General features: G+C 40.3%; 1 protein-coding gene across 4 annotated transcripts in view; it reads left to right on the top strand.

Moving 5' to 3' along the window:
- LOC105925919 (AT-rich interactive domain-containing protein 1B) overlaps positions 1-27,925 on the top strand; it is a 259,649-nt gene that overhangs the window by 167,733 nt on the left and 63,991 nt on the right. For all 4 annotated transcript variants that reach the window (XM_036150964.1, XM_036150965.1, XM_036150962.1 and 1 more), the window contains one exon: positions 6,591-6,897. In XM_036150964.1, the coding sequence (XP_036006857.1) occupies positions 6,591-6,897 (307 nt within the window). The remainder of the gene's footprint in view (positions 1-6,590; positions 6,898-27,925) is intronic.

The raw sequence follows: 27,925 nt of genomic DNA, 5'->3' as shown, positions 1-27,925 counted from the left end.
CTACAAACGATAGCTATTGGAGTTAATTACAGTTTATATCATTATATTTACCCAGAGAAAAAAAAAAAACAGAGAATAAAACTGTCTGCGGAGCTCTCTGAGGTATTTTTTTTTTCAATGTATATTGCATCACTTGTAGGAGCTAAGTGTTTGATGTTGTGAAAGGTTATTATGTATGTTATTGTTGGGAAAAAAAGGAAAAGGTTTTCAAGACCTACCTGTTTATGCTGAGTGTGTTTTAAAATAGTTTCAAACACCATGCTAATTGTTGTTGTGCTCATTAGCAGATGCCTGCCAAATGTGCTTTTAGTTGTAGCGTGTCCAATCTGTTTCATTTTAAGCAATATGACCAGGAAAAAAAGTACAAAACATTATATGCTTAGAATATAAATTAGAAAAGTGAAAACTCGGCATGGAAAAGTATGACTCCGAACCCTTTCATGATAAGCTTTAAATATTTTATTAATAGTTTGCGAGACTGAATCACAGTCCTGACTCCAAATTCGTATACGTTAATAGATAAACGCTGCAAGCGCTGAAACAAAACTCTGGAAGGAAGCAAATAAAGGGTGAAAAGGTTGAAGTCTTGCAAAGGTATAAGTTTTTCACATCTTGTCACATTACCAGCCAAAATATTTAATTTGTTTTATTGACATTTTAGGGGACAGATCAACACAACGTACTGAGAAATTGAGGGGTGAGGGTATGTTTTCAGCAGTTTCTTTACAAGTAGATTTCTGAAAAGTATGACATGCATTTGTATTTAAGCTCCTCTTATTAGAACCATATTTTTCTGCAATAACAGCTGCAGGACTTTTTTTTTAGGTATGTCTCCACCAGTTATGCATTTAGACATGCTAGACCTGTTGAAAAAACAGCATTCAAGATGAGTCAGATTGGATAGAAGGAATTTGTCCACATCAATGTTTTAGTCTTGCCATGGATTCTGATTCGTATTTAGCTTGGGCCATTCAGGTATACAAATATGCTCATAACCATTGAAGCTCTGGTTGTAAGTTTTGGGTTGTCCTCCTGGAACGTCAAACTGTCTTTCTGAAGTCAGAAGTGTTCAGCAGCCTCTCCTGGGTTTTCTTCCATGATTTTCCTGTAATACCTCAGTCTTTCTTCCATGACCTGCTTCCCTGTGCCTGATAACAGAAAGAATCCCCACAAGTTTACGGTGTTGCCATCTTTCACTATGGGGATGTTGTGTTCAAATGGAACGTCCTGTGAGTTTTCTTCAATATTGGCTTTCTTTTTGCCACTTTTTTTTTTTTTAGAAATACCTGATTTGTGGAGTGCATGACATGTCCTGAAAACAAAAACTCCCCCCTGAGCTCTGGATCTCTGCAGCTCCTTCCAGACTCACCATGAGCCTCTTTGTTGCTTCTCTCTGTGTCCTTGCCTGACCTGTCAGTTTAGCTGGACAGCATGGTGTGGTAGGTTTGGAGCTGTGCCATATTTTTTTTCCAGTTGTCAGCTAATGGACTGAACAGCAGATTGTTTTATGACGAAACCCTCCTTTAAAATTCCCCCTTGTCCTGTCATCTGTGCTCCTTGGTCTACATGATGCTATTTGTTCACTCTTGTTTTCGGGACCATCACTCTGAGACCATCACAGGACAACTGTGTTTATAGGTACATCTAAAAATGTTGTCATTCATTTCATAAAATTAACCTTAGATGTTAAATAGATTTGTGATGTTTCTCACAATATTTTATTTTCTTAAAATGCACCTGTATACATTACATTTTATTCATTTATCACACAAAAAGAACACCTAATAAAATATACTCAGGTTTGTGGAGTGACAAATCGTAAAACTTGGTGTGGATCCTTTACAAAACAGAAGTAATAACATTTGGACCAATAGAGGAGAGATCAAAAGTTAGCACACAGCTCCAGCTGCTTCAGCTAAAAACCACCAATCAGGCCCGAAATCTGGGAGTAGTGATGGACTCAGACCTGAACCTCCAAAAGCATCTAAAGACAGTTACAAGGTCGGCTTTCTATCACCTGAAGAACATTTCTAGGATTAAAGGACTGATGTCTCAGCAGGATCTGGAAAAACTAATCCATGCGTTTATATTTAGTAGAATTGATTACTGCAACGGTGTTTTCACAGGTCTGCCTAAAAAAATCAATCAGACAGCTGCAGCTGATCCAGAACGCTGCTGCCCGCGTCCTCACCAAGACTAAGAAAGTAGAGCACATCACCCCAGTTCTAAAGTCCTTACACTGGCTCCCTGTATCTCAGAGAATAGACTTTAAAATACTTCTGTTAGTCTATAAATCCCTGAATGGCTTAGCACCTAAATACATCACAGACTTGTTATCAGTGTATCAACCATCCAGACCACTAAGGTCTTCTGGCTCCAGCCTGCTCTGCATACCTAGAACCAGAACCAAACATGGAGAAGCAGCATTTAGTTCCTATGCTCCACTTATCTGGAACAAACTTCCAGAAAATTGTAAAGGTGCGGAAAGCCTGAGTTCCTTTAAATCAAGATTAAAAACACATTTGTTTAGGATTGCCTTCAACTGTTCTAGTTAACTGAATCACCACTTCTTTGTTCTAATTTCTATCTACATTTTATTCCTACTTGCTTTTATTCTGTTTTAATTTGCTTTAATCATGTAAAGCACTTTGCATTGTCCCTGTACTGAATTGTGCTATATAAATAAATTTGCCTTGCCTTGCCTTGCCTTTTGCAAGGCACCTAAATAAATGTGACAGCAAAAGTCAATTGTTTGGTTTTGTGCAGCCAAACGGGTGGCTATGCTGAAGTGCTGCCCCCATACAGCGCTCACATGCTGTATTTGCCTCTGTGTTTCAGGCTTTAGTTAGCCGGCTAGCCATCTGCTGCTCAGCTCCGAGCCATTTAACGCCTCTGACTGGGACAGGCAGATTGAAAACCGGAAAACAGACACTTGATGTAGGGAATGGGAGACGAGGGAAGTCGCAGTCGCTCCATCTTCCTGGACCCTGTAGGAAGCTGCAGTCGCTGGCTCCTCCCTGTCTAGACCAAGAACCACTTGTGCGCACGCACGCACTCAATCGTTGCCTACTACCATAGCAACTTTGATTAATTCCCAGAGTGCTGTGAGAGGAGACAGCATCAGGACCGTGGTCAGGGGAAGAAGGCTCACAGTCTGCTGGATGTGACAGCTCCCTGCTTCACGCTGATGCCTCGGAGTGTGGAAGCGACCGTGTGGGTTGGTAGCACGAGGGGAGGGGTAGGATATGTGTATGTAAAAAGCCTCATCTGTCCCCTCGGCCACATCAGTGCTCAAGCATGTCTTGCCATGACAGCGTAGCAGCCGGCGTTCCCGTCACACTCACACACACAAAGAGAGGAGCACTAACACCAGCAAGGTGAAGGGTCACGAGCGACTGCCTCTCCAATGTTGTGTGAAATGTGTAGATGACCGTGCGTGCGTGTGTGTTTGTGTGTCTTGAATCTGATGGTGGTGATATGGGGGGGGGGGGGTGTATCTCAAAGTAACTGGTTATTATCACCTCAATATTTTTCTTATTATGACAATTACATGCTCCAGGACCGAATTAAGTGATAAAGGGCGCCAAGCGGGAGTGGTTGACAGCTATTTGGAGACTCAATGCACAGAGCAATTTGCAGCCCCGAGCCAAACAAATTGGATTTGGGCCACTTTGGATGGGGGCCCCAGATTCTTGGGCGTTTGGATCCTGAGATCTGCTGCGAGGCTGGTTAGCTCACTTTAATTCTTTAAATTGTACCGAGGTAACAATGCTCCATGGCCACTAACAATGATTAAATCTTAGGTTTTGCGTATGCATCATGCTTCACTGTCTGCAGGGTATTTGCAGTTTTAAGTCTATAAGCATTAAGTGTTCCCACCTCTGCATGTTAAACAGCGGCACAATTTTTTTTATTTATTTTTTTGGTCTTGGGCCACACAGCTGTGCTCAAGTGTGTGTATAATCCAAATGAGCCTAACAGCCACTAAACGAATTACTGGTACACATTTTGCCACCCCTAAACTGCCACAGGAAAAGCTGGCAACAGCACCCAATTAGGTGAAATGCAATTATTCCGATCCATTCACACAATTAGCCTGTAGGTTAACAACCCTAGCTGTACACGCGGCTGGCTGCCGGTGTTTTTGGAAAAGCCGCGGTCGCACCGGCTCTTACGGTAACCCCTACCATGTCAGGTGGCATGCACTGGAAGCAGCCGGTGGGACAGAATATAACATTCGGGCCCCGTTGGAGGAGGCGGCACACGACACCAGGCAGCTCGGTGCAGAGGACGGCTCGATTGGCTGGAGTAGAGAGCGAGATCATGGGTTAGGGAGAGGAAAGAGAGTGGCCATTGTGCCCAGTGGAGCGAAGGTAGATAATGCCAGGCGACAGACCGGCTAGCTGTCGGAGCGGGTGGGCACTCACAGCAGCATGATGGAAAACAAAGGCTCTATGTGTCACAGTGGAGATCGCATTAACCAAAACAATCAGGCGTGGACAGGCTGCCACACTTACTTGGTTTTCTATTCCACCGGGTTCCCTGTCTCCTTATTTATCTCATATTGCATTGCATTATTGTATTGAGAATAGTAGTTTTGCTTCAACACTAAACTGCATGTCAGAGCTCTCGCCGCTTTTGCTCAGGCAACAGAGTACGTTTGGATTTAATCCTGCAGAGCGAAATCTTCTTAAAAGGATTTATCTAGACTCAACCTTTAATAAAGTATGAAAAATATTTCTGTGTTCATACAGGATGTGTTTTTGCACCAATGTAAATATCAACGTTATCCTAATATGTATTTACCATTAAAAAAATGCAAGGAAAGATATTTTTGCCCTGGCCGGATCGAATAAAGGCTTCCAAAATAATAAAATACTGAAAATAACTAAAATAATTAATGAGTATGAATCATTTAAAGTATGATAACCTTGAGTAAAAAGATTTAACAATGCGTATATGATAAACCAACACTATTTGGCTAGTTAGTTGAAGCTCCTGCTAAAGGCTGATTAATAGACATGCTCCTTGTAGTTCACCAACTGTACATTTAAAACATTATTACCTTATTAACAAGGATGGGTGGAGCTTCTCCTGTTCAACTGGAAAAGCGTCATAGTCCAATAACCATTGTTGTCTGGAAATTTAACAACGCAATTAATTAGCCTCAAAAATCATATACACCCTGAAAATACAGGAAGGGACTGAGGTGTCTGCCTTGTGGGACGCCACTATAGAGGATAAAAATGTATAACCAACCCCAAGAATCTAGACTGGTTCAGTCAGAAAATAATACACCTGTAACATCTGTAGATGGAATTAATTAGACCAAGGTTAGTTACCTTGATAATAAAGAAAATGGATGATATGATTTCTGTTAAAAGCACTGCTGTAATCTACAATACAGGAGTGAATGCTGCTTGTCGGGACTTTGCAGCAATCAACTGGTTCCTTTATATAGGAAATTTTTGACCAATCTGTATAATATGATTGAATTTGACTTTGTAAAGAGCCTCGAGATGACATGTTTCATGAATTGGCGCTATATAAATAAAATTGAATTGAATTGAAAAGAATATTCTGAACAAAATCTAAGCATGATGTTCATTTCCATTTTTCTAGACGATTTCTTTCCCGTCAGTGACACTGCACGACATATCTTTGTTGACAGTAAATGGTCGGGGCTCAGGTGGAACAGGACTGAAGAGTCCACAGGTTTTGGAGTAGCTGGTAGGATCAGGTGGTATAGAATTCGAAATGCTTGCAGTTTTTATTTTTTCCTTAAAGTGGGCACCAGCCAGAGAAAACAGGGGTCATTTACAGGTGATTTCCCCTTGTAGTCGCGCACAGCTGAGCCTCAGTTCTTTGTAACTGCACGTGTCATGTTTGGTCGGTGGGCAGACGTAGCGATTCATCTCATCCCTTCACATCTGGTCCGCTCTTTACTTCCACTTTTCCTGCCACTCTTAGCTTCCTTTGGCACTCTGCACGTTTATGCAGTCAGCGGTGTGTCAGCAGTATTATTGGGGGATTCCCTGGAATCATTTTAGAATGGGGGACTACCTGCTAAGTACACACACACACACACACACACACACACACACACACACACACACAGATAAATACGCAGGCCTTGGCTCACCACAGAGAATTGAAACCGTAATATGAACTCACCCTTGGTCTGAATGAAAGCCCATTGCAATTTATTTTTACCACCGCTGCCCAGCCAGTTTAGTGGCTTGTTCTTTTGGAATGTTTGGGATTTATTTTATTTTTTTCCACTTTCAGTAAGACTATAAAGATATTTTCTTGAGTGTGCTGAGGGCCATATAAAAGACTGAGTTAATTCACACACATTCAAATAAAAGCTTTAAAGTTTAATTATTTTTGACACTTATTTACCATATACGCAATCTTTCCCCGTAATATTTCTTAAAGCATTTTTGTCTTCGTGACATCACACGCTCTGGGAAAATGATGCGCTTGCTTGGACCGACATTTAAATTCGCCACCCCCCTGCTTGTCAGCTCTCATCAGACGCTTGGATGAGCTTCACAAATACTCACTGTAAGTCTCTGCTTCCCTTCCAGGATCTCTCTGGCTCGATTGATGACCTCCCCACTGGGACGGAGGCTGGCTTGGGCTCGGCCGTCGGCGCTGGCGGATCCTCCAATGGCAGCAGCAGCAGCAGTAGCCAAGGGGAGCCGGGAGGCACCAGTAACCAGGGACAGTCCCCCTTTTCCCCCCACGCCTCCCCTCACCTACCTGGCCAGAGGAGCGGGCTCTCTCCCTCCCCGGTGGGGTCTCCAGCAGGCTCCACTCAGTCCCAGCAGTCCCGTTCAGGCTCGGGACCAATTTCTCCTGCCAGCGGACCCCCTGCCAACCCCACAGCTCCAGGTAGAGTTTCCCTTCTATACACATACGTTTTAGCTCTTTGGTTTAATTTGACTAAAAAGTTACCGTGGCAAATATCTGGTATTTTATTAAGAGAAGGCTGCTAGAAAGCAAAAGAGAGACAACATTTCCCCCAGTCAGTGAAGACAGGAAAGATGTATTGGATTTGACAGCTAATGAAAAACGCCTGCTGTGACATGTTTGAACGACCGCGGTAGTTCTGCATATTTATAAAACGGTAGGAAAATAGGGCACTGTTTTCGACATCTGTTACACATGAAAATCTGAAAAGTGTGGCACGCATTCATAATCAGCCCCTCCGAATCGCTACATTGCAGAACAACCTTTGGAAGAAATCAAGCTGCGACTCTTTTAAAATGTGTCTGCATCAATGTTGCACATCCAGAGATCTAATGTAAGGTTAGCGTTACTTTGACCGAGCCTTTGTAACGTGTGTTTGCTTTAATCTAAACCATAGCAGCTATGCCCACATCTTTAGTATTGTCGACCATTAGAATGGTGAACATCCTTAGCCTCTAGTCTTCTTCAGCCTTCAGTTGTTGCTCTTACTGAACTGCCCTGCATTCAACTCCATCCATCTTCTCATCAACCCTGTCCAAGCTCTCCATCTACGCTAAAGAAAGGCATCACCGCAGTCTTATGCTGCCGCTACAATTTTTCACCGTGGATGGTGTGCTCGGGGTGGTGTTAGTTCTTTCTCATACAATCTAGATTTGCATTTAGCATCAAATATTTCTTGAAGCTTTCTTTGAATAATGACCTTTTTACTGATGCCCCTCCATAAAGGCCAGCTAACATTACTCCTGTCAGGAGGGTCTCCCACCTGAACTGTGCAGCCCCCTAGATTTACCACGGGCCTGTTTGTTGTGTCTCTGATTAATTATCTCCTATCAGGCATAATGTAATCACTAGTAGGTCACCTCTGAAGGTATTTGATTGATTGCACTGGATTATCAGGGGAAATTAGTTGAAAAGAGAATGAATACAAATGCACGCCACACTTTTGAGATTTTTATTTATAAAAAACATTTAAACACGTGTATCATTTACCTTCCTCCTCACAACATAATACTCCCTTTGATAGCTCTATCAAATACAATTCCTGTGGTTTGCTGTAATGCAGCAACATTTTCTAAGTTTACTAAGGTACTTCAACTCCCTTTTGAAGCCTAGTTCTCCAAGGAAGCCAGATCATTAAGTGCTCAGCCGATTTAGATATGATCAAAATGCCAGAATTGGCTGTCTTGTTTGTGGAGAAGAGCTAGCCCTGTTCTTCTATTCCATTTTCAAATGTTACTTAGATCATACTTATGTCAGCACCATTAGTGCACCTGTTGCCTCTGAAAGCTTTCCGCAGCAATCACACCTACATTTATGTCTGATCTTCTCTTTGCTTCCCCACCTCTGTTTGTTTTTAAATATGTGCATTTTAAAGAGGATTCATGCTGCAAAGTGTCCTTTGTTGAGAATATCATTGGTGAACACACAAAAAAAAGCAGGTTTAAATGTAATGGTTTGTGCTAGAGTGTAGGACTAAAACTTCTGCATCACAGCGTTTTTACTTACCGTCAATCAGGCTCTTAATTCAACATTATTATCAACAATGGGTAAAGGTTGGAGCATTTTTTTATTCTTTCTGGGGTTTTTTTTTTCTTATCTACTTCTTCAAATCTCTGTATAATCTGTCTAGATTAATTTCCATTTTGCCGGTTTGCACAAAGGATGATGATGATGAGAGCCCATTGCGACAGAAGACCAAATGCTTTCCTTCCTGCATATCTACACTTTGATTTTCTCCACTCCATTTGAAATTTTAATTCAGTCAAATGAAGGTTTTTGCTGCATAACTCTTCGGGGGAACATTTCTCTGTTAATTTTTTTTTTCATATCACACAGATTTGTTGTGGTTGCTGTGTTGACATACCTCTTCACATGCCTGGAGATTTTGTTATAATGTTCTTCATCTTCTAGCTTCCTGTGAATCACACCAGTATTTATAGCACCTTGCAAAAGTAGTCAAACCTTTTGAACTTGGTTCAAGGGTATCGAATGGTTTTCAATAGCAAAGAAAATCTTAAAGGTGCGATGTGCAATTTTACATCTTGCTTTTTACTATGATAGCCCTAGTTATAATCACATCCTGTGTGTGATTTAATCTCAGTGTAAATCCAGCTGTTCTGTGTTCTGCCTCAAATGTTCATTGGAGAACATTAGTGAACAAACACCATCACGAAGACCCAGGAACACGCCAGACAGGTCAGGGATTCACTTTTGAAGATTTAAAGCAGGGTTGGATGACAAAACAATATCCCAACTGTTGAACATCTAAAATAGCACATCAACTTTATCACTGATGCAGCAAATATGCGTGAGAAGCTTCTTTGGTCAATGGCTGGACTCTTTAACCTACTTGTTCATCCTGAACACACCATCGTCATAGTGAAGCATGGTGGTGGTAGCATCATGTTGTGGCATTGCCATGATTTTCCTAGCTTTAATGAAAAGAAAACAAGTGATTTTATTCAGTCCTAACAGCGGTTCACAAGCCCCTTTCCCAACCTCGGTGATCTGGAACCATACGTTAAGCAACAGGTTACAAACCTTGGAGTAGCACTGGATTCAGGTTTCAAGTTCAACAAGCAGGTCAACTGTGTTTTGCAGAAAAGTTTCGTTCAGCTACACCAGGTTGCCAAAGTAAAACCAGCCGAGTCAAAACGTGACTTGGAGAGAATAATCCATGCTTTTATCACAACGTGACTAAATTATTGCATTTCATTTAATGCTGGTATCAGCTAGGTCTCCCCTTCACACCTTCAGCCTGTTCAGAATGCTGCTGCTCGACTTTTGCAAGCAAACAAGAACATATCTCACTTGTGCCCTGTTCTCCACTGGCTGCCAGTGTGCCAAAGAATTGATTTTAAAATCCTTCTCTTGGCTTTTAAATGCATAAATGGTCTTGCTCCTCCATACCTCTCTGACTTGTTTTAGCCCACTCCTCGGGCCCTTAAATCAGCTGACCAACTTCTGTTGGTTGTACCTACACTGCAAAAACGGAACTAGAAATAAGTAATATTTTCTCAAAATTTGTGTATTTGTCCTTGATTTGAGCAGGAAAATAAGATGATTTGCCAATGGAATAAGATTTTTGCACTTAAAATAGGAACAATTCACCTCAATCATCTTATTTCAAGTGCAGCATGTCTAATTATCTTATTTTAGGGGTAAAAATACTCACTCCATTGGCAGATAATCTATTTTACCTGCTCAAATCAAGGATAAGTGCACTAACTTTAATAACATTTTACTTATTTTTAGATCCGTTTTTGCAGTGTAAAACGAGGTCATAGCTCAGAGAAGATGGTGAAGGCTTTTTCAGTTACATAAAATGTTAAACAGATTTTTTTACTTTTTTGTCTTTAATGTTACTCCATGCTTTTGTGGTATGTTTTATTCTGCTTTTGTTGCTTTTGGTTTTATATTATTATTATTATTATTATTATTATTATTATTATTATTATTGGTAGTAGTAGTAGTAGTATTTTGGTTTAATCTAATTTAGTACAGTACAGCACTGTGGGGAAACAGATTGTTTTTGAAATTTGCTTTATGAAATGAAATGGATCTTGGTTTGAAATAGTCTAGGTGTGAAAAAGCTTTTAGAGACATACACAACAAGACTTGCAGCTGTATTTGCAGCAGGCAGACAGTTGTAAAAAGTATTGACTCGGAGCGGGTTGCAAGCAAGTGTCCAATGCTTTTCACATTTTTATTTCTTAAAAAGCTTTAAAACCATTTGTCATTTTCCTACCATTTCACAATTGAGCACTGTTATGTGTTGGTCTATCACAAATCAATTCAGTAAAATACATTAAAGTGTGGGGATAAAGTGCTGCGCGGCGCTGCATGTCCATAATTTCTTCCTACTTGGAGTGTATTGACTGGCTATTTGGAGTTGATTTCACCTCAGCTTTTTAGCCTTATCTAAAAAAAAAAAAGAGAGAGTAACAGGACTATCAGACAATACACAGTGTTTCCGGCTGTCTCCTGAGGCCATAAACAGAGCATTTAGATAAATAAACAGTGAGCATTTTACATAAATTAACCCTTGATTTGCCTGCAACAGCCTGGCAACTGTTTTGTGTGTGTGTGGCCTCCATGTCATCCTGCCGGCGCTCCTCCTGAGTGAGCGGCTGACCGGCCCATCAGCTTGTCTAAGACCTGCCAGTCACTCCGACAAGGAGGGGCAAAGATCTGGAGTGAGATCCAAACTCCAACTCCTCCACCTCCTTCTCCTGCTCTTCCTCTCCTGCCTCTCAGCATATTACACAAGTGATTGACGCTAATGAAAACTGGGACAGTGGGTGTTTTTTTTTTTTTTTTTTTTTTTTTTTTTCTTCATACGCTCGTGCCAAGAATCATGACAAGAATCCAGAGTGAGGCGCCGAAGACGGGAGGCGAAACCGATCGCTGGGACGTGATTAATAAGAAAATATTTTAGAATATTCCCAGCGTCAAATAAGTGGTGATAAAGCATGGAGCGGTGACTAAGATCTGGCATGTTTTAGCTGCCGTGCTACAATCAGTTTGAATTAGATCAAGAGGACGGCAGCTTGAGAGAGACATGGGAGAACTAATGTGGTTAGCACCTATCTGATTAAAAATGCCCCACTTCGCAATACTTTGTCACAAGTTAGCATGTATCTATTGATGGCGAAGCTTTACTTTGGCAGGACCCAGTGAGGACATATGAGAGTTTTCACAAGCTGTGTGCGTTTCCTTTTTGGGCTATTCAAGCAAGATGTGTCCTTTTTAAAACATAATGTTAAAAAAAAAATCAGATGATGACGACCAATAATAAGCTTTTTAATTTGTGTTGAAGACCTAATCAGCTTTAGCTGCAGTCAAGAAAAAGTCAAAACACGGCCTATCTAGCGGCTCTTCATTCTGCTCCATTTAGCCAGCTGTCAGTGGAGAAATTGGTTTTGCAGGTTGTTTTTTAAATTGATTCTGCACCTCAGCCGCTGTCAAAATCTGTTGTTTTCATTGACATTTTTCGGGTATTTAGATTTTTTTTTTTTTTTCACCCAATTGGACTTAATTATAACCGTGCCATAAATGTCAACACATGAGAATGTTTGGATAGCTTAGGCAGGACTTTGTATAAGTGCAAAGAAATTAGAAAATAATAATGATCTTTTTTAGCATGGGATAAAAAGCTGTTCAGACGATTTGTTTTACATAAGCAAAATTTTTATTTGTAAAAGAGAATATTCTAGACTTTGCACAAACAGAGTAAAGATTAATATTACTGGTTGATTAGAGGTACACCGCCCTCCACATTTAGTGGCTCTCCAGGTAAGGTTGATTAAACAAAATTAAAATAAATCCATATTTTATTGTAGTAACTGAAATCCTATTGATTTATTAGGTGTGAAACATAAACACCACATTTACACGCTGAATTATAAATATATTTATTTAGTTTTTCCCCAAAACTCTGGAGTTCTATTAAGAAATTAATAGCTTCCTGTTTCCCTGTGATATAGATGTGACACATGGATGCATAACCACTGGCCACTCTTCAAAATAGGAAAGACGAGAGAGCATGTTGTTCAGCACAGAGATATCAGAGTTGATCTATTGCAATAAGAAAATACTTACTTGCCTAAACTTGTGTACATTTATTGTCAGAGCATCAATTACAAAGTTTAAAACAACTGGAACTGTGGCCAACAACAATGGACAAAGACCCAGATCCATATTTCAGGAGAAAAATGTCATCACTGGTCAGTCTACCCTAAGGCTACTAGTAAAAATGAAGTGGTGGGCGCCGCACGTCGCATCAGAGCACATTCACGTGTTTGTGTGTTGCTCGATGGCAGCACCCTGCCTTTGTGATGTCATCCCAGAGCATCTGGTCACTAGGAGACATGCACATAAAATCCGTCTGTGTGTTTAATAATGCTCACTGTATGCTGATCACGCAAATTTTAGTTTTTAACTTATTTTGTTTTACCTTCAGGGGTCGTGAAATGGGTCGCCACACTGCTCGCTCAACCATAATATCGCTGCTCACTTCCTTATCTTCCTTATTATTATTGGCAGATAGCCACACACTTGTTCAGTCTACAGCACTGCCAAGCTATGGGTGATCTCAAAGTGCGTGCTCTTCGCCCCAGCTTGGATCCAGAATCCAATGGCATGCACAGCGCATGCCCCTTCCTATGAGAAAACAGTCTAAGGGGAGCTTTTCAGCCCCAAACACTCCATGTAGGTCTGTCCCAGAGCTGCAACATATGACAAATTGTAATTGCAGAGTCTGCGTGTGTAATAAAACATTTGCAAGAAACTGCCTGGATGTAGTTTGTGTCAGGTTAGAATATTTCAAGTACCATGCATTCACACTCTGCCTATTTATAACACGTAATATTTTTATTTCATTCTTTAATGCCCTGGGCAGGGATATTTCTTTAGTGACCGCGATGCTAGAGCTCAGGGAGTGTGGTAAGGACAATTCTAAAGAAAGTAAAGTTTCTTGAAAATGAGGATCGATCCTGATCAAAATCTATATTGTCATTTTTTTTAATTGTCCAGCTCTTGTCCAGCCTAAAGCAATGGGGCGGGTAAATACATATCATGCCAGCAGTGACGTAAGGTAAAGCTGTGGGCCTCTTTCTGTTCTAAAGGCCCTAATTGATTTTTTTTTTTAAATAGCAGGGTGAAATATCTGTTGGTATCTTCCGAGAATAAAAAAATGAAATAAAAAATAGTTAAAACTGGGTATTTTAATAGTGTAATCATTCAAAAACACAGAACAGAGAAATCCTTCAGCAAATAAAAAATCAACTCTCTTATATGGCGATTTCAGACCCCAAACCTAAATCCTGTAGAAAACTTCTGAACAGAGCAAAGGAAAGAGATTTGGCAAAAAGAAAAACAAAGTGTTTAAGAAGAAAAGCATGTGGTAACTTATAGGGTAAAAAGAAGCTTGCATTCACATCAGAAACGGCAATAACTGAAAGACAGATGAATATATATATATATATATATATATATATATATATTCATCTGTCTTTCAGTTATTGTTGTATATGACCAAAAAGTTTCAAATACTAGGTGTTTTTCCAACTGAATTAAGGTGGCTAAATTAAAGGTTTTATTTCCATTGTTTTCATTTGAGCTTATGCAACTGCAATAACATTTAAACATTGATATCTTTACCAAAGGCCACAAGAAGCATACTGTATAAAGGTTTCAAATGTGGAAACTTTTCCAAGTAAAAGTCGTTTGAAGCGCGGTATAGGCGCGCGCTCGCATCCATATGCACCGTGTTTGTGTCAGCCACCAGTCAGGCTCCCTCACGGGAGTGATGCGACACGTCACACGGATGAGCACATTCGTTCCCCCTGACAGCGGTCAGAGGAGAGCAATTTCATTATGTCATGTTTTCACCTGGCTGTCAAACAAATGTACACACGCCGAGTGGAAAATACCAGCCAAGACAGGCAGAGGGAGCATACGGAGCGGCAGCATATACCTGTGAAAAAATGTATTTCATGCTTTGACAGTTTATATATATTGTTGTGCGTATGAATTACTTCTGTATGTATGCTCACATAGATGAGTGACAGTGGTGTTTCAGTGTGTGAGAGAGAGAGCTGCACTGTGAGAGAGTTAAGGAGGGGTATGTTGACAGAATGCCAGCCTATCATACACCCCTACACTTGCACAAATCTATCTTGTCGGAGCGCCACAGCAAGCCTGTGATTCCCTCGTCTCCTCACTTCTCCTCCCCTCCACCCCAATCCCCCCCCCCCCCCCCCCACCCCCTCTGTCAGTCTCTCCAGGAAGCAAATCCAATACACTGTAACATTATCCGGAGCCTTGCCTTGCTATTTGGATTCTCTCCCGGAGCCAAAAAGGCACACACAGGGCCAAATTGATTTTCCTGTTGCGCTAGATTTGTGACAGTCGAGCAGAAATCACATTGCTCAACCGCCAACCTCCCCCCTCCTCATCAGCCATCTCATATGTGAGCACAAACACACACACACACACACCTCTTGGTGTCTGTCAAGCAACTCTGAGCGTCTTCGGAATATTCTCCCCAACTTTGAGACATCGGTAACAATGAAGAAAGATTTCCGTCTGTCCGTTTGAGCCGCGGATGAAATGAGCGAGGTTGTCCGGTTAAAGGGCACAACCAGATGTCTCAGAGTATCACAAAATGTAACTTTACAGGCGTAAAGTTTCCGGCTGGAGATAAGCGTTTGCCATTTGGTTTCATCGCGTGCACCCTGTGATTTGACAGGATATCTACAGCAGCAGTCTGTCAGAGCAGCGTCATCTTCTGTCAAGACTTCGCCAAAACCTGTCAGTTCTCCGAAAATGAGCCGAAAGACGCAGCCGCTCCCCGGCCGAATCTGATGCATATTACATCAAACTTCAAACGAGCGGCACGGAAAGTCAGCTGTCATCAGCTGGGAGCAATGTTGCTGATGACGTGGAGGTGAGAGTTGAGGTTTCAGCCCTGCAAGAGAAGAAAAATCTGAATTAGAATATTATTTACAATAAATGCTCTGGTTAGGCCCACACTGACAAGATCTAATTTAGATCCCAACATATTTCAACAGTTACCAACCTGAATCCTATTGACCAATTTTTAGAACGATTTTAGATCAGATTGATATTGATCTTATTCAGAAAGGGCCTGTCAGTCTGTTTTAAGAACCAACCAGAGTACGGACAAATCTGTAATGAAAATTTCAAAAATCTGTGATGCACCTTTTGATAAAATCTTTGCGTCCTTGTCCTGCTCTGTCTAAGCCATGCCTTTGATACTGTGGTTCAGACCTATCGCTTCATGCTTGCTCAGTATGAGGGATTGCTGCAAAGCCATGGACAATGCAGACGACTCTCCCTGTAGCTCTACGCTTCTCCGGGAGTGAATGCTGCTTGTCGGGACTTTGATGCAATCAACTGGTTCCCTAATATAGGAAATTTTTGACCAATCTGTATAATATGATTGAATTTGACTTTGTAAAGTGCCTCAAGATGACATGTTTCATGAATTGGTGCTATATAAATAAAATTTAATTGAATTTAATTTAATTTTAGGGTCTGCGGGCCACATCGGGCCCAATAACTACCTTTGAGCAGCCGTGTGAGTTTGTAGTAAGAGTGTAAATCCTATATATAACCCACATAAAGTGATGGTCCCTATTTTAAAAAGTGATAGCGACGAGGAAAGGTAGACATCCTGCCCAACCAATCAAAATACAGAGGCTCCTGTGTTTCAACCAATGGGAATGAAGTCTACCGATGTGTGTCCCAAGGCCCGTGGTCTCAGACTTGGAGAAGTTGACTCTCATCGCAGCCCCTTCACACTCAGCAGTGAACCACTCCAGTGTGCACTGAAGGTCCTGGGTCAAAGAAGCCAACAGAACCACATCATCTGTAATAAAAAAAAAAAAAAAAAAAAAAAAAAAAGTGATCCCGAGGTTCCCAAACCAGACGCGCTCCTCTCCACAACTACACCTTGAGTTCCTGTCCGTGAACATCCCATACAGGATCAGTGACGAGGAGCAGCAATGGCAGGGTACAACGGCTACTTTGTTTTATTTATTTTTTTGTTCTTGTTTTATTTATTTTTTTGTTCATTTTCCTTTTCATAATTGTGTGTAATTCTATATAACTGTAGCTGTTAAGTATGAGGTTCGGTTCACTAAAGCCGACTTGTTCTTTAAATTCCCCCCATTGTCTCATTTAAACACATCCCTGTGCTCCTATAGTGTCATTTATTCTGTAAGAACCATTACTGTGTTACTTTGTTATAGCTGCAACACTACAGCGATAACACTTTTATTTTTAAGGCCACTATTGTTTTCTTGTTGTCGATGGTGTGTTCATGAACTACAGGAAATGTGAGAGGCTTTCAAGAGATTAGCTCTTAACACTTTAGTAGGTCAGCTAACACAAAAAAGAATAATTGATGCACAATGCAAGAGTTTTTAACAATGCATGGACGTCTAAAACATTTCTTTGCTAAAGTTGAACATAAAGATGCGTGCTTAGTGAGTGGAAAACATAAAGCGGCATTTAGGAATCACAATTTGAACCTCGAACAGTAAAATATGAAGGGAAGTACAAGAATTTGACTGATGCCGAGCAGGCACAAGCATCGGATTTGCAAGCTAAACTGCAAAAGTAACAAGGATTGTTTTTTTTTTTTTTTACAAAAATCCACTCTTCCAGGGATGGAGCAGTCGGGACCAGTTTTGTAATATCACAAAAAAAAGAAAAATGCATGATATGATGAGCCATTCTCTGATGGGGAGTTTATCAAAGACTGTTGATGAAACAATGGAGTCTGCAGCGCTAATTTGCCCTGAGAAAAAGGACTTATTTGTAGACGTGTCTCTCTCTAGGAAAACCATAACGAGGCACATTGTGAACATCGCAGGGAGTTTAGTGGCGGCGGGGTGGCCGGGCTGAGACCATTGTTCACTGAGGGGTGGCCGAAAACAGATCTTAGGGTTCTTTTTGTGGATTTAGCTGTTTGTGTTCAGTGTCTTTGTCACTCTCTCATTACATAAAAAACACATAGATGACTTGCAGAGACACGTGACTAACTTTGCCCTCTCACCTATAATTTATAACAAAATACACAAAAATTAGTTCTGAAACGAACATGAATTTTCTGTTTGTCGTCTCTCATGTTAGTATATCATCAGCTTGTGGAAGTAAAATGTGAAATAAGAAAAAAAAAAACAGCTTTCACGACCAGCTTTGGCATGATTCTGCCATTCAGAATGTTGAAGAGAAGTCTCATGTCACCTTGTGCAGCAGGAAATGATCAACTTTTATACGGGCAATGACTGCCAATTACATCAGGATGACCTGCATAATACACTTCCTAATGAGTTTATAAACAGCTAATTACCTCTGTAAGGATTCATCCTTGTTAGTGTAACTGCATGGCAAGTTTGAAAAAAAAAAAAAAGATTTGAAGACTTCAAAACAGTTGAGAATGAAATGCACATGATTTTTTTCCCTTTACTTATGTGGATAAGTCATCCAGTGATGTCCATCTTGAAGTCATTGATCTGCAGTATGATAAACCCGCCGTCAGAGCGTTTTAAGTCAGCATCATCGTCAGAGTTTTATTTCTGACTAAAAAAAGAAATCTTTTCACCCTTGAGGAGGCATGCTCAGAGGATGTTGGTTCTTTTTGGATCTGCTTATATCTGTGAGCAAAAGTTCTTAATGAGCAGTTTGAACAAATCCTGTTACAGATCCTCCAAGTGATGATCAGTCGTGTGCTGTCCTTTGCATAGCCACCTCAAACCTTCAACCAGACTTCAGTTCACATGTTCAAGCCCAGATCAGGCAAGGTTTCTCCTACCAAACACTAAGAAAACTGAGACGAACCAAATCACAAACACTGAGTGCAGGTATTACTTTTGGTTAAGGTTAATGTGACGTTAGTGTTTCAAAGCAAGTCTACAGAGCTGCTTTGATCTCTCATAAGCATTTCAAGTATTTTCTGAACTAAATTATGGTCTTCCCCAATACTCATTATAAGGTTCCACCGATTTTAATTTGTGCATAGTTACCCTTGAATAAGTTTTCAGGAAACATGTGATACAATTCCATGGTCATGTAGAGGAAACAGATCTGTATTTTACTCTCTCTTGATGTCAAAGGTCAATTATATGCTCATTTTATCTGTAACCTAGACATGAAGATGTGGATGACAAACGTTTCTTCAGCTTAAGAAACAAAACAGACATGGTAGTCATGGATCCTGTAACAGACAGAGAGAAACTTTTCTGGCACTTCAAGCGAGTGAGCAAAAAAAAAAACAATATGATAGTAAGAATGTGCTACGTTTCATAATGGAAACCTGTTGGTATCTTTCACTTCTATACAAGATAACACACTGAATAATAATAAAGCATCCAAACTGCATTACACTTCCTGTACTAGCTGCAGTTTTCAATAAAACAGTATTCCCTGAGGATGTATTCGCTCCTCACAAAAGAACCAGCAGGCAGACGTTGAGCCCTAAATTGACATTATGTCAGACTGTAAGAAGTTGGGAAATATGTTCATGAGTGAAACAGGGCCGATTACGAAGTCTAGAGGGGGTTTGGTGTGTATTTACACAGAGATTTGTAACATGATTTAAGAGAAAAACAAGTCCTGTTTAACGGATGTTTACACAGTGCCTGCTGATTAGAGAAGGTGTCACAATGAAAACCTCAGCTGTGATGAACTCATATATTCTCAGTTTGAGTGAAGATTTTTTTTTCTAAAGTGGATGATTACAAAAACGTTTTGGATTTGAGGTTATTTTCTTTCAGTACAACATTCATGCATCGTGGAAACCATCCCCTCGACATCTCGTCCATGAATGTGTGTGTGGATACATGTCTCCAAGCAACCTTGATTCTTGCAGCAGCTTCCTTGTCATTGTGAGTAGGGAACATGGCAAGATGGAACTACTGCAAGTAAATTTTTATTTTAGCCTGCTCTGATGTAATGAGCATAATTTGATTAAAATACTTTATTCTAAATCTGGATCATTTCTTTAAGAAATCCCAAAAAGCTCTCAAACATATTAATTTTAGATGTAATGCTGCTTTTGGTTGTACTGTATCTGCTTATTTGTGCAATATGTAAAGGACTTTCCTGCACACCTCTAAATAAGTATAAGTTGTTAAACTTTGGCCAGCTTTTAAAATAAAAGTAGATTGCTGATCAAAAGGGGTTTTGAAAGTCTATTTATTTTTAACGGTAAGACGACTGAAATAATGACTATTTGCACACTTTTTAGTTTCTCAGGAAGAAGTGTTGGTACATTCGACTGGAACATGTATCTCTTTGACCTGTGTCTGTGTCTCAGGATAATTTCCTTATGGTTACATAATGACAATAAAGACTCTTGATTCTTGATAATGTCATACAATAAATTGGACGCATCACAAAATGTCATTTGTTTTTTGGTCAGTATTTAAAACTGTAAAAAGTAACCAAGTCCCTGAACACATAGAACTTGAACAAAAAGAAACGTACCGTGTATTTCAAATCTATGTACAGTATTTGGTTACATTTCTGTATGCCTAACTGCATTTGAAATCAACAATGCAATTTTGTCATTTGGCATTTTTGTAGCCGCTAGTAACCACAGAGGACCTCCTTGCTCCTCCACATCCCAGCTGCCTCTGTCTGCTGCTGAGGATCACAAATACTCCTCTCAGCTCCTTCCATTTTGTTTTCACTCTTTGTCTCTTTCAAACCACAATCCTTGGAGGTCCAGTTAACATTGGCCTGCCTGGTCTCTATCTTCTACCTCCTCTTCTTCCTCTTATCCATTTTTCACCTCCCCTCCAAGTTTTTCTTTTTCTCTAATAAGGTGAATGGAGCTTGCAGGCGAGCACTCTGGAGAGCCAAAGCTGTTTATCTGTGCTTCGCTTCAAGAGCTTCCGGGGCCCAGAAATGGATAGAGAGGTCAGAGAAAGTGGAAGGGAGGGAAAGGGAAGAAGGGTAGGAGAGAATGCTGGATCTGTTCTTAATTGCTAATAGGCTCTTGTGTAGCCAAAGTTTTAAATTTGCTCTCCTTTACGTTAACCTACAGCTTAGGTCTGTGTTTGCAGACCATTTTTATTTAACATATCTGAAGAAGAAAGAGTATAATTGGAAACAGCATTTTTACTCTTTGTTCTAAGGCTGTTTAATAGCTTTTGATTGAATATGTACATTATTAAACAATAGATTTTAGAGAAAATTAGAAATGTTTGTTTTGGAGTATCAGAAGTACAATATATTAATATAGTATATATTAAGTAAGTAGATATTTTAAAAGGAAGTTGCTTTGATTTAGAAATGTCTTACATACCTACTGCGGTTAACTTAGTCCTGTTCCAAAACATCCAAAAACCAAACGTTTTATTCTGACTAGGTTACATTTTGATAATGAACATGAGGAGATCGTCTGCATACAAAGATGTTTTATTTATTTAATCTTTGAATCTGACACTATTAGATTCCGCATAGATAATCCATGCAGCAAGTTATGTTATTGGCAAGCTGCGGTAAATGTTCATTTTTTCTTACACTGCTTAGACTTAGAGGAAGATACCCACTCCACATTGACTTGGCATGCAAATAAGATCAGAAAACTGACCCATCACTTTTGTTTTGTTTTATTTTATTTGTGGGCTGTACCCTGTCATAATGGCACCCTGGGAGGTGAGCCATGTCACCTATTTAAAGAATTGCCACTGGTCAGAGATCACACTTAAAGGAGGCCATTTTGTATACAACACTTGCAAATGGCTTTCTCGATTACAGAGAAAACACATTTTTACTGTAACAGAAAATGCCATTGGGGACATGCAGCCAAAAGACGAATTTGTCCTCGATTGCTTCTGGTGAAAGTTACCAGAGATAAGGAAGGGTGGGGGTTGGGGGGGGGGACTATTATGTGTTTTTCAGCTTTGGGTGTGTGGAACATTGCAAGTTTTCTTGTCATACCACTCCCTAAGAGGCTGTGTGGTGGGAAAAACGCTGTGTGGTGGGAAAAACGCCTCTGGCTCGCCCGGTCCCCCTCTCTCTTTCTCTCATTATTTTCAACGCACTTGCTTTCCCTTATGTTGCCTCTTGTGTCTCGCATTCTCTCGTCCCCACCCTCTTGCCTTCCCATTACTGTTTGTCTCTGCTTTATTCGCTCAAAGCGTTGCTGTGGTGCAGGCCTCCCACTGAGGAACAAGGCTGAATTTTTCCATCCATATCTCTGCTTCTATACCTCCCCCTCCTTTCTCCACAACTCTCCTCCAGCTCTTTTTTTTTTCCTCTCTCCCCTTGTGTCCTCCTTTTTCCGTCTTCTTCCCCCACCAACCAAGCCGCCATCCACCCAACTTTTTTTTTTCACCCCTCTCTCCTGTATTTCCCGTACTTCGAAGTGAAACAGCAAAGCGCTGTCCCTGTAGGTATTATATGCACAAAGCACACCGTCGGCCAAAATAGGAGGGTAAAAGGAGCATGCCTGCTGCGTTAGCCGTTTAGAGAAATCCCATTCGAACTCTGTCCGACTGGAAAACCCTAACCGGAGCGCAGTGTGCAATTATTTTCTTTCCCCGACACCTATTTTCATGCTTTCTCTCGCTCCATCGCTCCCTCTCCCACTGTTTTTAGCTTGAGCTGCAGTTTTTCTTTACTTACAGTTGCTACTCAGCGTTGGAAGTAATGAGGATCTTGGGAGAGCGCTTGTTTTTGTGAGCCACTGCAGGCCTATGTTCATCCCCCACAGGGAGAGTTAACATTAGCCCCCGGCTTAGAGAAGCATTCAGTCGCACCCATTGAGATCTAAACCACCGTTATTGGAGCCCACTGTTTGTCTGCCTCTTTCCCCTAAAGAAATGGCAAATGGGAGGGTTTTACCTCGCCGTGTGAGTGTGTGTTTGTTGGGTGGTGCAGGTGTGTTTGCATTTATTGCCCGAGGCTTGTATTAGGTGATGGTGCTGAAGCAGCCTTTTCTCTGTGTTTTGTATTAGTCTATTAGCACCCACCACACTTGACTCACTTTATCCAAAATGGCCCTCGTTATTTAAAGCAACTATGTATTTTTGAGAAATATTGTGCACCTATAGAGGAAAGTGACAGCATCATACTTTTGCATGCACACACGATAGATAATTCACCTGCACTGCTTTTGCATGCACTTGATCGGTGGATCATTCTACATCAGCATCATTCACACAGTTTGGAATAGCTCAGAAACTTTATTCTTCTAGGGTCTTGAAACAAAATGACAGTAAAGTCATAAGTTCTCTGCCTGGGCTTTGAACTCCAACAATCATTTACATTTGAAAACATGATGAAAACAAATCTTCAAAGGCCACTTGCACTGTCTTTAAAGGCGATTCTGGGTTATCCTGTGGGATGAGAAATTAAAAGTGTGCATCAAGTTTTTTTACGCCCAAAAGAAGCAACAAATACCCATTAATTTTATCCCTGAGCTGAAAGTCGATGTTTGGATTCTAAAAAGCATTAGCATAATATTTCGGTTATCATTTTATAAGCAGATACGTCTAACAGATACTCAAGTTTAACTTTGAAACTTTTAGATTCAGACATTTTATCTCTGGAAAAAAAAAATACGTAAATTAATTTGATTAAAATAAAAATAGCAACTTTGTAAATCCTGTCCCTATTGTTTGAAACATTTATGCATCCATGCGAGTGACAGAACTTATTTCTAATCGTGTTTATTTGTGAGATATTTGGTTGTTAATGTGTCTCTGCACAGCTGGCTGTTTGTAAAGGTGCAAATTGTGGCCAGGAAATAAATGCAGTGTGATGCAAGGGAGTGGGACAAGATATTGCCACACCACCGATTGTTACACGTGTTAATTACATTAAAGCTCTTGTGGGAACACTGCCATTGTCAGAAATAAATTAACACAAAAAGGATAATTTCATTGTAAAGACAACATTTTCAAGCACTTTTACAGCTGAAACAAATACAAAAATGAAAAAAAAACGTAGACTTTTATGTGAAATAAACTGTTAAAACAGCCTTTAAAATACCTCAACTTTACAAAAGCTGTTGAAAGAAAATATAATGAATAAATTAAATTAATTTAAAAGTTAGCCTTTCAAACAAGTGAAGAAACACATTCAACTTAAACTGACAAAATGCATGAGAATACACGTTAAAAATACATGTTGTCATGACCTGAAGGTTTGGTTTTCTTTTGTATTTCTTTCCTGATCTTTTCAGGGTGTATTATTGTTGGTAAGGTCTTGTCACATTTAGTTGTTTATTATTGTCATTAGGGTTTTGCCTAATGATCACTTTGAATATTAGGGTGTATTCACATTTGCCATGTTTGGTCCGTTTTAAATGGACCAAAGTTTCCGCTTGGCTCGAATACTGGTCTGGACCAGAAAACCTGAACGAGACCCACTTTTTGACGTGGTCTTGGTCTGCTTCCAAACGGACTCTAGTCTGAATACAAGCCGGCCTCGATCCGACCCAACTACAGGATGCATGTGCCTTTTTGGACTTAAATGAGCCACCGTTTGACCCTTGTGTTGGTGAAGCTACAACTGCATGGATGCTACAATCAATGAGCCATGGACAGAGCTGGAGCAACAAGGGGACATTTGGGCAGACGAGCACATAACTATTTTTCTCAAAAAGAAATTACATTTAAAAAGGCTTTATTTCAAAAACATGAATGTGAAACTTAGCATATCAGCAAAAAAAAATAAGACTTGGAGTTTTATACATGGTCTCTAAAATAGAAAATGTATATATTTCCCGTACTAATAAACTTCTTTATATGAGATGAATTTATAATACTAAAGTAATCTGCTCCACACATAAAGTACAACCTATGTTAACACACTTATTTAAAGGGCAACTGAAACTACACTCAATGAAGTGCCAATTAAGAATAGTTCTACATTTAACTCAACAGTTCACAACCAATTTTACACACTTTAAATATCTGTATATTAATATGTGCAGTTTATCACTCGTTAACTACATTGAAATTAATTATGTTGTTAGGTTTCTAGGGCCTATAATTAGTTTTTGTTAATTGTGCTGCTATAAATAGCTGCAGTCATTAATAACAGTTGTCTGTAAGGATGGCTGCTCTGGGTGTTGATTAAAAATTTAATCAACATTTATTTATTCAGTGATAATTTAAAAAACAATATTTTTAGTTTTTATATATTATACATGCATTCATTTCCAATTAAAGCTAGTTTAGCTTGTTTAGTTTTTTCTTGTTTGTTAATAATCACAGGATGTTCATGCAACCGTGGCTTTATAAATGAAGGATTAGGAGTACAAAAAGAAACCATGTTGCTGTTATAGAGGCAGCATCAGAAGAAGCAGCGTTTCCGAATGAATTTTCATATGTAGTTTGTAAAAATGATTTTGTAGCAGGCAAGTAAAGGTACGCACTCAGTTTGTGCTGGCATTTAGCTCACTCCTTTCTATACTCTGCAGAACGTGAATAACAACTGCAGGTCAAAGAACCAGCTCATGAATTACAAATGGTGTGGATTAAAAGTGCCAGAATTTACTGAGGGGCCTGTTTGTTTTATTTGCAAGTGATTTATAATGGCAACTTGTTAAAAATTATAAAGATGAAAGGATAAAGGCAAGAGAAGGGAGGGAAATGCAGGAAAAGGGCTTTTTGGATTAAAGTTATTTGGCTGTGCAGAATCTTCTAATTGTCTTCATTACTTTTTTTGCACTTATTTTTCCCCTTTCGTTGTCCCTTATTGAAGCATGCACAAAATGTCTTTGTAGTAATTTCATCTGGGGTGAAAATTTACATGGTTCTGTGGAGGGATTAGTGGAGCATAGAGGTCACTGTTTCCACCGCCACAGAGGCATACGCTTCCAAACACGCTGTGGAAGATGCTGCCACTCCCCCTCTGCTTTCCAAGCAAACAGAACCTGACAGCATAGCGGGTGCCTGGTATATATCACTGCACACACACTCAAAGCCTAGCCTTTATCGTAGGGTCGGCTTCTACAGTTAAAGAGTTCAGCAAACCGCTGCCGGCATCATTCATCCTCAGTACCTCCCTATCTGATCCCCAAATGCAGCTAAATCCGTCCCTTTGGCAACAAGTTGCCATGACCCTTAACTACACGCTTAAGGCTTCTCCAGTCAGTGATGCGAAAATCACTCTGCTGCATAATACTGCAGCAGAGTGTAATACACACAAACCAGGGAAACCACATTAGAATATACTGGAGGAAGCACTTACGCATATTTAGTTGTAAACTCACACTGCCTTCCTTCTAATATTGAATAAACCAATGTTTGGAAGTTTTAAGAGGAAATATTTCAGTAATGCTCAAGAACCCAACACAGGTTCTTTACAAGAAGCTTGGGAGCTTTAAGAGCCAAGAACATTGTTATGATCGTAACGTTCCAAAATCTTTATTTCTTAAGCTTCGGCTGTTTCTTTTTTATCACAGCATCCGTCCCCACTGAATACTGTAGTTGCTATCAGTCACAGCTGAAGAACAAAACTTCTTCTCGACCCTGGACTCTGACCACCATGTTTGAAGCCTACTACGACACCCAACACAACATTCTCATCAATCAGTGCTCAATTCATTCCACCAGGACAGAATGCGATTGCTGTTCTTTAAAAACAGAAAACCTTGTTGTCTTCAGATTGCTACCACTGGGGAAACTTGTTGATTGAGCCGTTTTTTTTTTAAGCCAAGTACCAAAACAACTGATCAGCTGAATCATTTTAATACAACTAATCACCAATTTCTTTCTGGATGTAGAAAGTCCAACATGATATTTAATTTTCTTTACTCTTCGAAGTACCTCCTGAATCTGGGACTTAAGGCCCGTTTACACTACACTTTTTTAACCGAGCCGAGACCAATCCGAGCTCGGTAACCGAGATAACTTTTGTGTGTAAATGGTCAGCAGACTGAACTGAACCGCGCTAAACATAACCGGACCGCGCTAACTGCAGACCAGTTCCTGAGTAGGTCTCAGCCCGTTTTTTTTTTTTTTTTTCTGGCCCGGTTTTCTGATAAAAAGCGCATGAGCAGACCACGTCATCCCGTTACAGTCAGCTGACTGTCCGCGTTTTTTCCGCCGTGTCTGGCTGCACGTCCCGATTCACACTCCATTCAGACAAATTTCAGACATTCATAATAATACTAGCTTCCTTACCGTTCCTCACGGTTTCCAGTGATGATTCTGCTTTGCAGTGTGATGAACCTCAGTGTCTGTCGTTGTTTCCTGCATCTGTAAATCCTTACGTTCGTTTGTCTTATCCACGTCCCAAAAGCCGACTCTGTCTAACCATAACATCCTGAAACAAAACACCGCCGTTTTGTTTTGCTGCTTACGCCTTCAATCCCAGAGAGCGGTTGTACCGCAGATCACCACTAGGAAGCGAGGAGCAACCAAGGAACCGGAATAGTGTGGTGTGTAAATGGTCGTCTTGGCTTGGTTAACTGATCCAAGCTCAGACTGGTCTCGGCTCGGCTCGGTTAAAAAAGTGTAGTGTAAACTGGCCTTTATAGCCTACAGTGGACATAAGTGACAGGACCATCTGCGTGTTGGGTCCTGTCCAATGTGATGAAGCCTGGTTCCTTTTGCTTTTGTGTTATATCTGTTCCTGTGCTGCCCTTCAGTCCAGCTTCCCCTAAACCCCTGTGTTATTTCTTGATAACAGGCACTTCTGTAATTCTGTTGCCAGTATAGTCCATGCCACCGCTTATCCTTTGTGCTGTATACCACTCCAGGATCATTACTGCTTTGCCCTGGATGGTGTCTGATGCTCAAAAAACACCGCATCCGATTTGGCATCTGATCGGGCAGAAAATTGGGTCGTATGATGGCCGAATGGGACCGTGCAGACCACCTGCAAACTCCCCGCGACTACGTAGACAAGGGATCTAATTTTGTCAGACCTGCGTATCAATTTAACTAGAAAGTCATGAGTCAGACAGGAAGTAAAACATATCAACTTTTGGGAACTTTTCAAAGTAAAATCTGTTACTCTCAATGGAAACAATCAGCCTAAGCAACTTCTGATGAAGATGGTCTTCAAACAGTTTCACTAAGTAAAAAGGAAAACGTCAGTTTTCTTCTTCAAGCAACAACTGCAGCATTGTGATTACTGATGCACCAGATTGTGTTTATGCTGCCAGGATTATAGGTATGTACTCTCACATGAACAATGAACTATGAAATCATCAAATAGAACCTGTTTGATAACATGAAGTATGCAGAAAGCTATGAAATGCATCAGGTTACGCCCTTGACCAAATAAATTCAAAAACTAATGAGGGAAAAAAAGTTGTTGACATCAGTCAGTCTGGAAAGTAATTTCTAGAGCTTTGGGACTACAGAGAAAGACATCCATTGCAAATATCCATGTGGTAAAAACATGGAACAGGAGAGCCTTCCCATGAGTTGGTGGCCTGTCAAAATGACCT

Source organism: Fundulus heteroclitus, chromosome 19 (assembly GCF_011125445.2).
Source record: "Fundulus heteroclitus isolate FHET01 chromosome 19, MU-UCD_Fhet_4.1, whole genome shotgun sequence".
Taxonomy (NCBI): domain Eukaryota; kingdom Metazoa; phylum Chordata; class Actinopteri; order Cyprinodontiformes; family Fundulidae; genus Fundulus; species Fundulus heteroclitus.
This window is presented reverse-complemented; position numbering and strand designations above follow the sequence as displayed.